Raw genomic sequence first — 19209 nt, forward strand, 5'->3', positions numbered from 1 at the left:
TTACCACTGTGTAACATCACCTTTTCTTTTAATAACACTTATTAAGCGTTTGGGCACTGAAGACACCAGTTGGTTAAGTTTAGCAAGCGGAATTTTCCCCCAATTCATCCATTATGCATTTCTTCAGCTGCGCAACTGTACCGAGCCTTCGTTGCCTTATTTTGCGCATCATAATGCGCCTCACATTCTCAAACGGAGACAAGTCAGGACTGTAGGCAGGCCATGCTAGCACCCTCACTCTCTGCTTACGCAACCATGCGCTTGTAATCCGGCAGAATGTGGTTTGGCGTTGTCCTGCTGGAAAATGCAGGGCCGTCCCTGGAAAAGATGACGTCTGGATGGCAGCATTAATGCATTAATGGTGCCCTCACAGATTTACAAGTTACCCATGCCATGGGCACTGACACACCCCCATACCATGACAGATGCTGGCTTTTGGACCTGATCTCCCATTGTCAGAGCTCCCTGTCCCACTGGTCCCAAGTTTAAAAGATCATCAATTACTTGCACATACGCTCTTGGTTGTCTCTTCTAAGGTGTGTGCTCGCTCTTTTCTGTTGTTACAACCTATTGTAATCCAGCTGTTCTCTACACTTTCCAGCTCTTTTTCTTGGTCATGCTGTACATTCTTACCTTTCTCATTATCATGCAGTATGATTCAGTTAAATGTCTGTAAATAGCAAATTAAAGGAATATGGCTTAGGATTAGAATTATTGGGAGGTAAATGAATATCAATATGGACAGAAGAGGCAATTAAAAGGAATTTGCTGAACTCTGCTGAAATGCAGAGTTTGGTCATAACGAAACCCTGAAGCCATTGCCAGCAAATTGCACACACAATGGCCAGCAAGAATGTAGACTTTAAGATACGAACGTCAAGTAAACCAAGTGAAGTGGCTCAAATGGGGGCTTGGAAAGTGCCTGAAGAACTGTCAAGACATGCTGGAGGCCCAGAAACAATGCCCATTGATGTGGAGAGCCTTCTGGGGCTCCATCCACACACTGTGAACTCCTCTCCCATTCCATGTTGGAAGCATCTGTTTTTACACATGCACCAGCAGAGCATTAAACCATGCCTGCATAGGCCTTATCCGTAGAAGGCCCAGGGGAAGGGCCTCTGATATCTACACACAACCAAAAGAGGGAGAGACAAGAGTGGATTGCAGCAACTCTCTCGGTGGACAGGGATCCGGTCATGGGATCCGGTCCAGACACAACCAGAAATGTCACCTGTAGCATAATGGGTCTTCTCACAGTTGACTAATAGGCCCAACTTGTGGAGATAGTTGAAGACCAATGCTGAGTGTGATGCTACAAGCTCTCGTGAGTGGTCACAGATCAGCCAATTGTCTAGACAAGGGGTGACCAAAATTTATGCTTGGTAGACCATTTGGCTGCAGGCCAAACAAAAACAGCCTTCCACAGTCAGAATTCTACAACTCAGTTGTAATACTGAATAATTATGACTATATGCAATTTATAGGTTTAAGTAGTACTGTACAAAATTTTAGTTTTGACAGAAGTGTTGTAATATTAATATAATTTACAATTTTGTTAGAAAAGGATCATACATACTCAGGATGAGGTTTTACCATTTAATTTCATAATTTTTTTTACATTCATCACACCCATGGTTCAAGGTTGGCTTCATGAGAATCACCCGCTTACTGTGCTTGCTAGTTGTGCTTAATGCCTTTTTGAGAAGAATGCATATTTGTTTTCCATAAAGCAAGCTTAAGCCTAAAATATTCTTTAAAATGTCCAGTATCCCCAGCATGTTTGGAGCAATAGACTGTATACATGTGCCTGTATAACTTCCCATGTATTCTGAGCATATTTAAATAAACAGAAAATACACCAGTTCTGTGAATCCAAGTGATTTCTGATTCAAATTTTTGTAATAATACAAAATTTGGAATAATAAGATGCCCTGTATTTGTAAAGAGTGATTTCTGAATTTAGAGTCCAAGGGAGGATTGGCCCTTCCAAATTTCCAATTATATTACTGGTCTGCTAACATCTGCAGTGTTTTGTATTGATGGAACTAGACTCCCATCTAGACAGGCCTGAGTGGTTATATTTGGAAGAAAACTCCTTTAAAATCTCCTCTCTGTCTGTTCTTTTGTGTTCTCACTTCCACTATGTACAACTAAATTTACTATAAACCAACTTGTACGTCATTCTATATGGATCTGGGCTCAGTTTAGGCAGCACTTCGGGCTACAATCTTGTTCAATTCATGCTTCCATAGACAATAATCATCTATTTCCCCACTCAGTGCAGGATGCTGCTTTCCATACTTGGCACAATAAGGGAATTTTGCATTTCAATAATGCAATTACTATTCAAAATATTGCCTCATTTGAATTGTCACAAAAATTTGATTTACCTCGTATGCATTTCCTTCGATACTTGCAAATTCTTAATTTCACATGTAATACAGATGGCCAGATTTTATAATTAAGCGTCCCCTCCACTAAGTGTGAGAGCTTCTTCCCACACTTCCCCAGTTCGACCCAAGAGGTCATCATCTCCCGAATTCAGAATAGCTTCCCAGACATTCCATTCCTCACCACCATTTGCACTTTGTATTGCTCTTATATATCCTGGATAAGGTCTGCCAAGAAATAAATAATAATGTGCGCATGTTTCAACGTTCCCTGTCTCTCACTGCTCTAGCTCTTCATCCACTGACAACTGCCTCACATCCACCTATATACTGTATCCCTTTGCTGCTCTCACTCATTGCTAAGTCTTAATTACTCCTTGTATAATTTCCAAGCCTTATATCCTTGTTTTGCCTTCCTTCTTACCTTCTGACTTCCGACTCCTTTATTTTCGACTTTATACATGCAAACAAGCGGCTGCTTCTTTGTTCCATTCATTTTGGTCCTGTCCCAGGTTGACCCCTTTCTGTTCCTCCAATTGTGAAACTCTTTCCCAGAAATTAAGTATACCCAAAATTAGTATACTCTCTAATTATTGCACTTTTTGGTTTGTCTCAAATGCAGTCTGACACTGTAGCCTATGCATCTTTGTTGGCTAGACACCACATTTTATTTTGCTGGAGGCAAGCTGCACCACCTATGTTTCTCCAATGGACTGGCAGTCTTATGCAGATGCTTCAGTTGTCAAAAATCAAATTCATACTCCGTGGATCCTGTGACATGTTTTATTTGGCCTGGCAGCCTTTCTTATCCTAGTTTGAGATGCTCACATTTCCCTAACTCTCCTTACTTCCTTGCACTAGTGGAGGTGGAGTGTGACAAGCTTCTTCTCTTCTTCTTCTTCTTTCCCTGCAATGCCCCCCATTTTTATCTTAATTGTTTCCCTCTTTTCAATGTATGTTCTTTTGCAATTATTATTGCTAATATTATTATCTCTCTCTCCATGGCGTTATGATTAATACATATGTGTGTTTTATGCCAGGCACACTTTATTGTATTGACGCATGTTATGAAATGTATTCTGCATTGTTTCATAAACCTCAAAATTAAGAAGAAGAAGAAGAAGAAGAAGAAGAAGAAGAAGAAGAAGAAACTGTCTTCAAATTAGTGCTGCATAAAACAGCTTTTCCGTTATTTGGATGGTTGTCTGGGAAGGTTATAGAATGACTTATGTTCTTGACATTTAAACCTGAATAACAGCTGCCAGTATGTATTGATGAATCAGCACTGTGTAGGAAGGAAATAGGGGAAATTCTTCACATCACATTTTTAGGGATGCTCTCTAAATCAATTTCTCTCTTTTTTTGCCCAAAACTTATTTTTTTGTACTTACAACCTCACTCTCAATCACTCTCAGAAAAATTTCAGATAATTAGTCAAATAATAATTCTGTATAGCGTTACGTCAAATGATACCCAAATTGACCTGCTTTTGCCATTTGTTTGCACTCATGTAACTGTATAGACCAACTTCATTTAGAAAATGTCACAATATGGTGAAAATGCATGTGTGAATATCACAATCTTTCTAAGGCACAACAAATATGTTAATTGCGAATTTATTAACAAAAGATTCCAATTGTTATTATTTTTTCTGTTCTTCTCTGAAAACACATTTGGCTGGTATGTATCATACCTCGATGGTAGATAGCAGTGTGTTAAGGTCAATGTTGAGCGGTCGCCCATCTGAAGATGTATAATAGGTGTTCCACAAGGTAATTTTGTGCCCCATGCTCTTTACTTTATATATAAATGATTTTAATGAAATCTGCAGATGGCACTGTCAGCAAAGACCCCTTACATGACAGTGGAGGCATTAACAAATGGACAAATGTCTCTCAATGCCTTGAAAAATATTATCTGACTCTGAAGCATAAAAAACTGTGTCAATGTGCTTTTCCATAAGAAAGAAAATTGAAGATAATTTTGTAGTCAAGATTGATCAAGTGGAGATAGAGGCAAGTCAGTTATTTTAAATGTGTAGGTATCATTTTGAACTCTCAATTGAAATTTGATAATCATATTAAGAAACTTTGCAAAACTGTCATTACAAATCTAAACTGTTTTTTGAATGATAAGATACTAGGCAGCTATGGAATTCTCACATTTATCTTATTGTGTTACAATATGGAGCCAAGGCTCCCAGTCAACAATCAAACCTACGGCATTAGATAATGAAACCAGATGCCTCAAATGGCATCGCTGTATCATTATAAAAAGTATATTCTGCTTAGGTTTGACATTTTTATCAAATTTTCATTGATTACATTATTTTTTAAATGTTTGAACAATCCTGCCTCAGCTATATTATGCCAATTTGTTTCAAAATTTAGTAGCGGGGGAATCGTCACAAGAGGCTTTTGGTGAAGGGCAATTGCAGAGTGGCACAATGTAAAAGAACTTCTGGTCAGTCATCTTTCTCAATCAAAGGCACACAGGAATACTTTACCAATTGAAATGAAAACACAAATATAATTAAAAGATTTTAACACAAATGCTAAATATTGGCTTAAACAGAATCAGACTTGTAATAATTGATCCACATGGATATATGCATATACACCAATCAGCCATAACTTAACCAGTTCTGATGCTCACGTGCCCATAGTAGGTGCTTTTGGCATTGGACAGGGCCCAGCATGGGCACCCTGACTGGTCTGACTGGTGTGTTGTGACACCTTTCTATCAGAACCAGCATTAACTTTTTCAGCAATTTGAGCTAGCTCGTCTGTTGTATCGGACCACGCGGGCCAGCCTTCGCTCCCCACATGCATCAATGAGCCTTGGCCGCCCATGACCCTGTCGCCGGTTCACCGCTTTTCCTTTATTGGACCACTTTTGATAGGTACTGACCACTGCAGACCGGGAACACCCCATAAGAGCTGCAGTTTTGGAGATGCTCTGACCCAGTCGTCTAGCCATCACAATTTGGCCCTTGTCAAAGTCACTCAGATCCTTACGCTTGCCCATTTTTCCTGCTTCTAACACATCAACTTTGAGGACAAAATGTTCACTTGCTGCCTAATATATCCCACCCACTAACAGGTGCCATGATAACAAGATTATCAGTGTTATTCACTTCACCAGTCAGTGGTCATAATGTTATGGCTGATCAGTGTATATAATATGCATATGTATTGTGAGCCATGGAGGCACAACCATCAGGAGACAGGTGGCGGGTCCTGGCCTGCTGGCCCCAAGTCCAGCCCACAAGGCCATCCACCAGGGCGACACTGGTGGAGAAAGCGGGCTCCATCAGGAAGAATGACCAGGTAAGATGTAAGATGCCACTTTCTTGTATTCATAAATGTAACTGCTATGATGTAAAGGTTTGAAGTTTGCTATTAGTTGGCGGGTCAATGCGTTTATTTAATTTAGCCCTTGTTATAGATCTAAGTCGCTGGCTCCTTCTTACACAGGGGAGTGATCATGTCACCAGATAGCTCCAATGCCTTCCATATAATAGTAATACCATTATTATTATTGACCATTAATATTAGTAAGCTACAGATAGGTACTGGTACTGCAGATAGAATGCGAAAAAAACACTTAATGTGAAGCTTCTGCTTATCAATATCATTATATTATGGCCAAATTGTAGTGAAATATTAAATCCAAACAAGCCAAATTCACATTAAAAAGACTATTTTTCAAGTTTTTTTTTTCTGGGAGGGTGTGGGGTGTGCTTTTATATTGCTGTAGCAAATCCAACAAAATTCAGCAATACATTAATTTGCTGTCTTTTGGAAGACCAAATTTTATATAAAACCTCAAAGCTTTTGAAATTGTACACAAATTGAAGAAATTAATAAAATGGTTCAATCAGGTGCACACAAACATATTATATTTAACAGTAGAAATAATATTACCATTGATAACAATAATAATAATAATAATAATAATAATAATAATAATAATAATAATAATAATAATAATATGATGATGATGATGATGATGGAATTGTGTAAGAGTTGTTGTTGTGCAAAACTGTTGGTCTATATAAAAACGATAGAACATACTTCTGTAAATCAATAATTACAATTAAAATTAAGTCAAAACATTTATAAAATGCCATCATTATCCAACTGTGGTAATATGGTCATTACTGTGTAATGATATGAAAGTACAGTAATATAATAATTCACATCATGCTTATGTAATTTTCAAATATCAAGGACAGATGTCTCACAATAGCAATAGCATCCGATAGTATGTTGAATATTTAATTGAATATTGATTGAATATTTCCCTTGTTCAAACAAAGTATAAAGTATAGTACAGTGCAGTGTACAAATACATCTCACCCTGGAAAGACAACCATCACAATTATTTGTTCTAATATTTAAACTACATTTACATATTTATATATATATTAACAGTGTTCTAAAAGATTGAATGCAAATGTAGGCTTTTCCCTTCCTACTCGCATTAAGTTTAGCACACAAATTTGCCCATAACACACAGAATTCAATAATTCTCCTGTTCCTAAGGATAATATATTTGTGTTTGAATTCATGCACATTGAATGCACATTTTCCCCATTTGTTTTTCTAATAGTTATTGATAATACAAATATTGTTAAATTATAAATTAATTAAATTATAAATAAATTATGAGTGTTATGGACACATTTTAGGCTCAGATGGGAAGGTTGTACAGTGAATGTATAGTGTGTGGGCATTAAGTCCCAGATCAATTCAAACCACGCCATTCAAGGCACACCTCCGAGCATTGCACACCACACAGCTCCACTCGACATCCGCGACATCCGCTCTGCCAACCGATTTCCCGATGTGGGAGTTTTATACACTCTACTGTTTTCACAAAGGGCATACATCAACATAATAAGCTCATGTACACAATGAGCCCCGTTACACATATGTATAGGCCAGTGGTTCTCAAACTATGAGACCCCCCATGGAGGGGCACGAGTAAAGAGCTGAATGGGAGAAAAGTATAAATGAGACACATGGGATCCGACAACCGTTCATTGCCACCCCTGCTGAAATCAAATTGGATTAATTGATTCCTTTTACATTGACCAATCTCTGTGAAACTACTTTTTTCACACTTACATATCTTAAAAACAAACTACAGTCACGACTCACAAGAGTCAAAATCCGGTCTCGGTTATTGGATTATTTCATATCAAATAATGGCCAATCAGAATTTGAATTGTCGCGTAGCACCGTCTGTGAGCCGCTTCTTGGTAGTTTTAGACCACAGAACACAGCAGTTTATGTTAGGTGTTAATTATGGCAAAATAATAACATACAAATAACTTTCAGGTTCAAAATGACAATGAGTAGTGGGAAACGATCCCACCAGTAATGTTTTATGCAATCATTTGGAAATGCATTAACAAAAAAGTAAATGGCACAAGCTGTGACCCAAATGTATACAGGGGCACCAGCCAAAAAGATTGGGAACCGCTGGTTTAGGCCAATGTAAGGATTAACACTAGAGCATATGAAGAAACAGTATTAAAATAAACGTTACACAATAAACTGTGTAAACTGATGTAGAAATTGGTATGTACATATCTTAGCAGACTTATACATAAATACCCAGTTATAAATATAACATCTACGCAATGTGAAAGCACTTTGAAACGATCTGTCTGTCTACAGCTACATGTCTTACTGCAGAAGGAGCAATGTACATCACTTTTGAGTCCCTGTTGAAGTATTAAGGCTATGTTACTTAATAATAATAATAGGTGTTGATTAGACACTTATTCATTGTCATACTTACTAAGGGTTTCACTTACTAATGTTTGGTGCCCACTGATATAAAACAAATTATATTGGAGATATAAGGACATTGTTGGATCTGCACAGAAAATATGCACTTCACGAACGAGATGTTAATGTTATAACTGTTTATAGTTTATAGTTTATAGTCCGAAATGGATGTGTTTGTTGAACACACGGGGGGATAGCATTTTGTTTACTGTTATCTCCAGTATCAAATGGAGAAATGACCACAAGCATTCATAGTTAGCACTCCGACAATTTAAAAACTTCAGCTGTAAGCTGTAAATTCTCAAAAATAAAGAAACTGTACTCATGGTAGATTGATACCACTGCATTATTTATGTCTTAAAACATAAGTGCCACACAATACAGTGAGGGAAAAAAGTATTTGATCCCCTGCTGATTTTGTACGTTTGCCCACTGACAAATACATTTATAATTTTAATGGTAGGTGTATTTTAACAGTGAGAGACAGAATAACAACAGAAAAATCCAGAAAAATGCATTTCAAAAAAGTTATAAATTGATTTGCATGTTAATGAGTGAAATAAGTATTTGACCCCTTCGACTTAGTACTTGGTGGCAAAACCCTTGTTGGCAATCACAGAGGTCAGACATTTCTTGTAGTTGGCCACCAGGTTTGCACACATCTCAGGAGGGATTTTGTCCCACTCCTCTTTGCAGATCCTCTCCAAGTCATTAATGTTTCGAGGCTGACGTTTGGCAACTCGAACCTTCAGCTCCCTCCACAGATTTTCTATGGGATTAAGGTCTGGAGACTGGCTAGGCCACTCCAGGACCTTAATGTGCTTCTTCTTGAGCCACTCCTTTGTTGCCTTGGCTGTGTGTTTTGGGTCATTGTCATGCTGGAATACCCATCCACGACCCATTTTCAATGCCCTGGCTGAGGGAAGGAGGTTCTCACCCAAGATTTGACGGTACATGGCCCCGTCCATTGTCCCTTTGATGCGGTGCAGTTGTCCTGTCCCCTTAGCAGAAAAACACCCCCAAAGCATAATGTCTCCACCTCTATGTTTGACGGTGGGGATGGTGTTCTTGGGGTCATAGGCAGCATTCCTCCTCCTCCAAACACAGTGAGTTGAGTTGATGCCAAAAAGCTCGATTTTGGTCTCAGCTGACCACAACAATTTCGCCCAGTTCTCCTCTGAATCATTCAGATGTTCATTGGCAAACTTCAGACGGGCCTGTACATGTGCTTTCTTGAGCAGGGGGACCTTGCAGGCACTGCAGGATTTCAGTCCTTCACGGCATAGTGTGTTATCAATTGTTTTTTTGGTGACTATGGTCCCAGCTGCCTTGAGATCATTAACAAGATCCTCCCATGTAGTTCTGGGCTGATTCCTCACCATTCTCATGATCATTGAAACTCCACAAGGTGAGATCTTGCATACCGAGGGAGACTGACAGTTATTTTGTGTTTCTTCCATTTGCGAATAATCGCACCAACTGTTGTAGCCCATTCCAGCCTTGTGTAGGTCTACAATCTTGTCCCTGACATCCTTGGACAGCTCTTTGGTCTTGGCCATGGTGGAGAGTTTGGAATCTGATTGATTGATTGCTTCTGTGGACAGGTGTCTTTTATACAGGTAACGAGCTGAGATTAGGAGCACTCCCTTTGAGAGAGTGCTCCTAATCTCAGCTTGTTACCTGTATAAAAGACACCTGGGAGCCAGAAATCTTCCTGATTGATAGGGGATCAAATACTTATTTCCCTTATTAACATGCAAATCAATTTATAACTTTTTTGAAATTCGTTTTTCTGGATTGTTTTGTTGTTATTCTGTCTCTCACTGTTAAAATACACCTACCATTAAAATTATAGACTGATCATTTCTTTGTCAGTGGGCAAACGTACAAAATCAGCAGGGGATCAAATACTTTTTTCCCTCACTGTATATTTTAATCTATTGTAGTTATTTTACAAAATGTAAAAGCAGTAGATATTAAGTAAATATGCGTTGAAAAATAAACGAAGGTGCATTGGTAATGATTGAGTGCAAGTACAAACAAAACACAAAACAATATGGAAGGGTTACTAATGCAGCCAAATGAACAAACTTCTACTTCTTGTGTGTAACGGCAGGACAATGGGATAATCTGTGGGAATTTGTTTTGGTGGTACATTGTGATTTTAATGGGGTTTTAAAATGTACTTTAGCATTATAATCCTCAAGCTTAATGCGTGATAAAATGTGATTCATGTTCCACTATATACAATTAAGATTGATTGATTTAATTTGAATGAGGATTAAAGATTCTCATTGTCCAAAATAAAAAGGGGCATATTCCAAAAAGGATTGAGCTAGTGATGTGCTATTACTATTGCTTTGTATGTATGCAAATTGCTAATAATCTGTGAGCAAAAATGGAACCTGGATATTTATAATATTTTTTGGGAAGAATATGTGCCTCTCTTCATTCAGCTTCATATTCTGCAGCAGACTCCCATTAGCAGACCGGAGCTGCACTTGTTCTCCAGACTACAGAGGGATAAGGGGGTGGGTTCAAGGTGGGGGGAGGTTGGCAGTGGATGCAGGTGGGATGGTTCTATCTGTCCATAGATTTTAGATTGTTCTGTATTGTGGTTTGTTTTGTGGGCATGTTTGATTAATAACAAAAAAATAAATAAACATTTTGTTTAAAAAAAATGCTGTTTAGCCCCTGTATAAACTTTTATATCCCTAATTTATCATTGGCATTCTTTGGCACTTAGCAAAATATACAAACCAGACTTTGGTCACTCATTGGCAGGCACTAGGGAATTTATAAGGATAAGTCCTTGAGGAAACCCTGCTGCCCTCTACAAGAAAGCCGCAACTGGGTGGGAAGTTCCCCTTTCAGCATTTCAACTAACCGAAGCACACAGCCAAAACTAAACTAGGCTAAGCAAGAAAAAATTGAATGTTCTTAAGTGGCCCACTCAGATCCCTGACCTAAATCCAATGGAAAATGTGTGGTATAACCAGAAGATTGCTGTCCATCAACACTCACTCCCCAAACTTGACAGAGCTTGAGCAGGTTTATGAAGAAAAATGGTTAAATATTGCCAAATTAAGGTGTGCAAGGTTGGTAGAGACCTATCCCAACAGACTGTAATTGCTGCCAAATGTGCAACCACCAAGTATTAACTTTTGGAGACTTTTCCAATTATGATATTTCAGTTTTGTATTTTATTGTATTTCGTTTTTCACAATAAAAACTTTTTTTCCCTTAACAGTGTAGAGTATGGCATGTCAATAAGTGGAAATCATCTTCATGGAAAAAGTTCAAGGGGGTGTAGAATTTCTATAGGCACTATATGTGTAGCTTCCAGATTTATTTATACCCTCATATTTTTTGTAAATAAATAAGACAGTAATACATTTTATAAGGTTCAATATTATATTTATCAAATATAGTTAAATATATATATATAAACATGTGTTCATATTTATTCATACCCAGATAATTGGTACTTCATATAATAGAGGAGGCATTTCGTTTAACCTTTTAATAGATTCATCAGCCTCTCAGGAGGCATACTCAACCACTCCTCCATGCAAAACTTATTCAGCTTCTTCAGGTTGTATGGCATGTGCTTGTGGTCTGCTTTGTTCACTTTATTCCACAAATGTCTTATTTTGGTTAAAGTCTGGATTGTGTTTATGCTACCTTAAGCATTTGGTAATAGACTTGGATATGTGCTTGGAATACTGCAAAGTAAATGTAGATGCATGACTTTTAGTTTAGTTTAGTTTAGTAGGATAAATGTGGAAACTGCTTTATATATATATATATATGCATGGTTAGGAGATGTTCTTTACAAGGCCCAAATGTACCTGTGACAGGAGCCTCAATGTCCAACATGGTCTTCTCTTGGCGGAGAATGGACGCTCCCTCATTTACTATCCTCAAAGCCACTGCCTCTTCCACTCTCCCCTCTTTTGTAAGGTGAGCCTTCAATAGATCAACACGTGGTTTCCCCTCGCAGTCAAACACTTCCTTCATTGTCAGCCGATGGCTTAAGGGAAAGGGGACGGCTGTAAAAAGGAAAGAAGAAACAAAATGAAATACTCCTATAGCAGTCCTTAGGCCACTACTTAATGCATGTTTTTTCACTTCTAATGTATTGCTATTTATCACATTGTTTTTGCATTGCACATTTTATTTGGTGCTAGCTAATTTAATTTTCAGCATTCATTTTCATCTGTGTACAAAAAAGACAAGGCATAAAACAGTCAGCAATAGTCACCTGAGTGGATTAAACATAAACCAAAACTTATACCTGCTTGACAATTGCAATTATTATTTAAAAAATGGCTATATATTTGATATACCTCAGGAAGATCATTTATAAGTGGTGTACAATATTTTTTAAAGGGTGTTTATACTGTACATGGTTGGTTAAAGAAAAATTACAATATTTATAAATATGTTTTTATAAATAGAACAACTCCACGTATCTAGTGAAAATAAATAAATAAATAATCCATGATGCCATATATGTTGTCCAATTCCAATATACACACAATCCATTATAATCAATATTACAATCCACAGTTAAAGCAATAAAAACAAAATTGGCAAAAGAGACATAAGAACATAAGGAGAACATAAGAAAGACACATTTGATCATGTTTGATTTTAGTGGAATAACTACAAAAATAATCTGGCACAACATACAGTAGCTTAAATGTATTCAGACCATGGATGAAATGCAGGTAAAAGATCATTTGGTAAAAAAAATAAAAAAAAATAGCAAAATTCACTAAATACTGAAACCTGTTTCACTAAATTTGAATACTGTGCATTTAGAAATAAATGTAATTATTTTTGCTATTCAATACTTACTACAAAACTGATATTCATACAATGATTTATTTGTTATGCATCTGTTGTTGTTTTTTAAATGTGCAGCTGCATTTTCTTGCTAAACTTTAGTTACACATCATAAAGGGTGTGAATACATGTTTAGAACATTGAATAGAACTGTCTACAGAATGAGCAAATTAAACACATAAAAAATGTGCTGGGAAATTTACATTTACTTATGTATGTATTTAGTGATTTAAGAAGTGGAAACTATTTAGACCAAACATGAAATATTCAGTAATTATCCTAATCCGCATGCAATCCTCAAGGCCAGCAAAAAAAAAAAATATATATATATATATATTAGTTTGTGCCTTCAGAATGCACCATGCACCTCTACTCATACTATAAGCCCAGGGTACATACAAAATGTCTGCTTTGTCAAGTACAGGGCTTCATTAGCCAATGCTGATACTGGACAGATTTTAGCTCCTGGATAGCAGAGGATCACTTGCCCAACTCACCTCACCCCAAATATGCAATGCTATTCCAATAGTTTTGTGTCCCCTGGTAGCTGCAACTATACACTCACCTAAAGGATTATTAGGAACACCATACTAATACTGTGTTTGACCCCTTTTCGCCTTCAGAACTGCCTTAATTCTACGTGGCATTGATTCAACAAGGTGCTGAAAGCATTCTTTAGAAATGTTGGCCCATATTGATAGGATAGCATCTTGCAGTTGATGGAGATTTGTGGGATGCACATCCAGGGCACGAAGCTCCCGTTCCACCACATCCCAAAGATGCTCTATTGGGTTGAGATCTGGTGACTGTGTGGGCCAGTTTAGTACAGTGAACTCATTGTCATGTTCAAGAAACCAATTTGAAATGATTCGACCTTTGTGACATGGTGCATTATCCTGCTGGAAGTAGCCATCAGAGGATGGGTACATGGTGGTCATAAAGTGATGGACATGGTCAGAAACAATGCTCAGGTAGGCCGTGGCATTTAAACGATGCCCAATTGGCACTAAGGGGCCTAAAGTGTGCCAAGAAAACATCCCCCACACCATTACACCACCACCAGCAGCCTGCACAGTGGTAACAAGGCATGATGGATCCATGTTCTCATTCTGTTTATGCCAAATTCTGACTCTACCATCTGAATGTCTCAACAGAAATCGAGATTCATCAGACCAGGCAACATTTTTCCAGTCTTCAACTGTCCAATTTTGGTGAGCTTGTGCAAATTGTAGCCTCTTTTTCCTATTTGTAGTGGAGATGAGTGGTACCCGGTGGGGTCTTCTGCTGTTGTAGCCCATCCACCTCAAGGTTGTACGTGTTGTGGCTTCACAAATGCTTTGCTGCATACCTCGGTTGTAACGAGTGGTTATTTCAGTCAAAGTTGCTCTTCTATCAGCTTGAATCAGTCGGCCCATTCTCCTCTGACCTCTAGCATCAACAAGGCATTTTCGCCCACAGGACTGCCACATACTGGATGTTTTTCCCTTTTCACACCATTGTTTGTAAACCCTAGAAATGGTTGTGCGTGAAAATCCCAGTAACTGAGCAGATTGTGAAATACTCAGACCGGCCCGTCTGGCACCAACAACCATGCCACGCTCAAAATTGCTTAAATCACCTTTCTTTCCCATTCAGACATTCAGTTTGGAGTTCAGGAGATTGTCTTGACCAGGACCACACCCCTAAATGCATTGAAGCAACTGCCATGTGATTGGTTGGTTAGATAATTGCATTAATGAGAAATTGAACAGGTGTTCCTAATAATCCTTTAGGTGAGTGTATAGCAAACTAATGGCATGGCCAGAATTTGAATCAGCAACCATTAGGCTATGGAACAAATCCTGTACTCCCTATAGAGTATCATACTGGATGAGCTGCTAACAAACCTTTAAATATTTTATTAATGGTGGCCATAACCTTCTGCTATCTAACAATATTGTATCTTTGTGAAACAACTTCAAATAATAATACTCTACAGAGACACAGCTCAGAAATTGTCAAGGTCATTTCAATTCCTTCATTAAAGATTCAGTAAGATTGTTGGTTAGGCTTAATTAAGTCAATAATTGAAGTTGAATTCAAGTCAACAAGGGGTCAGGTGGGACAACAAAAGAACTACCCAGCACCAGGACTGAGTGTCACTGACCACGTCATTATTGAGAGTTCCAGGGAGGAAATAAAAAAGTTCTGGAAACAGTTGAAACTCTTAGGCTATATCTAGAATGTACAAATATCCTGGCACCGTAATATATTGTGATGTGATTTAAATGAGCTATCTTTACATACTGTTGATGAAAAGAACATGTGCAGGGCCTGTGTGAAGTGTTGGTATCCCCAGCAGCTTCAGCAACTGCCTGCTACACACTGAAGGTAACAGTTTGGGTTGGGGTGGAGGTCGAACCCCACAAAACCTCAACTACAAGGAAAGTTCAGGGGGTTTGCAGTGGAGAATTCTGCATTCCAACATTGCCATCAACTAATCTGTGTCTGTTATTGACCCTGGGGTAACAGGCAACTGCCCCTTTTGCTCCATAAGAGAAAAGGTGTATCATTGCTTTATGTACTGTACCAGACTAAGACCACTGTTTGTTTTATTGAATACTCTGATCGAGGGTCTGGGTTTGCAATTCACCAAGGCCAATTTTATTGTTGGTTTTACATATTGAAGATGAAGACGAAGTGGTATGCAATCCAGTAGACTAATTTAATTTTTGGACAGGCCAAGTTTGCTATTTTAGAACAGAACAAGCTAAGTACATTGTAATAAAGCATAATTATACTGTACTTATGAGTAACTACAGATGTAGTTATTGAGTACTTACTATGTAAATACATTGTAACAAGGGAGACTTATTGTAAAGTGTTACCAAAATATTTGTATCTTTAGTGGGTAATCTGGTGGGGTGGGGTGAGTTGTATTTTTGGAACTGTTTTGTGTTTGGAGGGTGTTTGTAGTGTGTGCGGAGTTGGGAGGGAGGTCTTTGCTTTGCTTTTCCCTCTTATAAGTGTGGATTTGTGTGGAATGTGTAATATGCTGTTTATAAGGTTAATATTATTGATGAAATTGTTTAATAAATGTTATATTAAGACCTAAACATATCTATATGCACAGCATAAGATATATACAGTACACCAGGTGAATACTGTTGCATGAATTTGCTCAGTGAAATTGGAGGTTAACAACATAAATACAGATTACAGTCATTGAAAATAAAAGCAACACCCTACATATAGCATATACCACCACCAGCAACATTTGTTTCTCAGTTTCCCCTCTTCTATGTGGTGATCCTTCTCTGATCTTTTCCTCTTATGCTGTGTCCAGCCTATGGCATTTTGACATTTTCACGCAATGATTTCACAAGCTTTGTTTTCTGATCAATTTATTTTTCTATCTATTTTTGTTATACCAAGCATACTTTGTGTTGTGTGTTCGTGCCATTTTTGTATTTATTGACCAGATTTCGGAACCATAGGTGAACAATGTAGTATTTATTGGTGACTAACTTTTCTCTTGATGTAAAAAAACTGTTTCTTCTAAATGTTCAACATCCCATTTTTACTTTTTTAAGATAGTATTAATGTCAATTGACTGTATGTCTCTATAATGTGAAGATGATTACTTTTCAACTGGATACTAGCCTCTATTACTATTACTAATTAGCCTATAAGTACAGAAGTTTGTTCTTTCAATTTTATTGTTTTCTGTTTGCTGAGCTAGTAATTTATATAAATTGGCTGAATGGCTATATATCTGAACGATGCAGGTTTTCATCCATAATATCTAATTTTGTTCACAGCACTCTGCCAAAGTGAGGTGAAAATAACTAGATGGATATACAAGGTGAAATACAGCTGGATCTCAGATTCAAACTGTTTAAGCAAGCTGTAAAACATCTGAATAACAAATGTGTCTCAACTAAAAGAGATACTCATCAATCCATCTAGCCAACATGGTGAGTTATGGGTAACATTCCCCCTTGATAATAATATTATACAAGAGATTAAACAAGAAAGCGATATTTTAATGAAAAGTAAAATTAAATGGGACATCGTAAAATAAGAAGAAAACGAGAAGAACCAATCAAACTGAGAAATTGACATTTTATTTAATAATGGCACTAGCAATGGTAGGACAATTGGCATTGGATGCATTAAACATATGGGACTGAAACATAACATAGAATTTGACAGCACTACTGACAGAGCAGCAAGAATATTGAACCAATAAACAAACATATTATGTACAGATTATTCATGCTTTTCTGCTTCATCAAGACACTCAGAAGAAATAAAAGATTTCTATGAAGAAATAGGACAGTTACATGAGAAAGGCAGGCACGCTTTACAATTATTGGAGACCAGTATACAAATTTGAAAACAACAACATGACACTTCAGTAGGTACATATGGATGTGGAGACAAGAATAAAATAGGAAATTAGTGAAGTTTGCACTACATAATCTCTTCAAAAAAACAATCTATGAGAAAATAGACCCAGATAAGTCTCAATGGATGAAATTGACTACGCATTAACAAACAAAATACATGTAATAAACTGTCCTAAATAATTTCAACACTGGAAGCAACTATAGAATGGTTTAATTTAGAGTATATTTCAGTATTGAGTCACAAAATCATGAGTAAAACCATGGAAGCTGCAAGTGAAGTTGGAGGAATTAATACATTAGAACAAGATAAAGTAAAAAGATAAATTATGAAGAACGGAAGAGAAAATAATGTACAGTCAAGATCCCAAATAAAAAAATAACATTGTACTGTGCATAATAGTAAGGACACACATTACAAAAGATGTAAGAAAGCTATAGAAAGCAACAGAGAAGTAATGAGAACAGTGAACATAAAGAAGAGGTCACAATGAACATGTGAGGTACAAGACATTATTCCAGAAGTAGCAGCTTATACTATTAATAAGATGAAAAATGGGAAACATGTTGGAATCGTAGTGGAGATACTGAAAGAAGCTGGTGAAGAAACAGAGAAGTCTCTTGAAAAACCTTTCAAAAGTGTCTCAGAATAAGACAAATACCAGGTTAATGGAACAAGGCAACAGTTATCCTCCTTCACAAAAAAGACAAGACAGAAAAGATCAATAGTCTACTTAGTCTTAGTCTACTTCCCATCATATAGGAAGTATTTACAAAAGTACTAATTCTTTTCCTTCAAGACATCCCGGACTCACAGCACTTTCTCATGGAACGACCCTAATTACACATCTCAATTCAATGATTTTACAGAGAAAGCCTTCTCTGTCAAATAAATGAATTGAGATGTGTAATTATATAAGTTTTATATATTTTTCAGTATGTTGAATATAAGAAGTTGCCCCATGAGAGATTCGTTCAAAGACAGTTGTAATTGAAATATGTTAATGCTTCACAGCTGTGAACAACCTGATGGATACCTATTCCAATGTCTCTCACCATGCCAATCTGGACCAAAAACATTCCCCTACAGCCTACACATTTTCATATATTGTTCTTTACATAATTTGACCTTCTGATTGGCCATGTTTCTCAGTTAAAAGAAACATATTTTATACTAAAGTAAATTAGTTGGAGACCTTTTGATTTTAGCAATAATTTTGCAAATTGACATTAGTGTGGGATCTTGCATTTAAGCTGCATATTACTAACATTTTCCTGTTATCATCATGTCTCTCTCACTCAATACCATTTGAATTGAGTGCCATTGCACAAAGGTTTATTATAGCAGCATAAATCAGCACAAACAATTGACTAGGATATGTACAGATGGGTGACAAATTCAAGGAACAAACAATATAAAGTGTCTCAGTAAGGGCCAGCACGAGCCACCAGAACAGCTTCAATGCTCTTGGTACAGATTCTACGAGTCTCTGAACTCTTCTGGAGGGATGGAACACCATTCTTCCAAAAGATATTCACTCATTTGGTGTTTTGATGATGGTGGTGGAGAGCGCTGTCTATTATGTCAGTTCAAAATCTCCCATAGGTGTTCAATTGGGTTGAGATCTGGTGACTGCGAAGGCCATAGCATATGATTCACATCATGTTCATACTCATCAAACCATTCAGTGACCCCTCGTGCCCTGTGGATGGGGGCATTGTGATCCTGGAAGAGACCACTCCCATCAGGATAGACATTTTTCACCATAGTCAAAACAG

The 19209-nt window shown here is 37.4% G+C and overlaps 1 protein-coding gene across 1 annotated transcript in view; it reads right to left on the reverse strand.

Moving 5' to 3' along the window:
- LOC136762822 (protein phosphatase 3 catalytic subunit alpha) overlaps nt 1-19209 on the reverse strand; it is a 237348-nt gene that overhangs the window by 159463 nt on the left and 58676 nt on the right. The window contains exon 2 of the mRNA XM_066716361.1: nt 12043-12243. Coding sequence (XP_066572458.1) covers nt 12043-12243 — 201 coding nt within the window. The remainder of the gene's footprint in view (nt 1-12042; nt 12244-19209) is intronic.

The sequence above is a fragment of the Amia ocellicauda genome, chromosome 11 (genome assembly GCF_036373705.1).
Source record: "Amia ocellicauda isolate fAmiCal2 chromosome 11, fAmiCal2.hap1, whole genome shotgun sequence".
NCBI classification, from domain to species: Eukaryota; Metazoa; Chordata; class Actinopteri; order Amiiformes; family Amiidae; genus Amia; species Amia ocellicauda.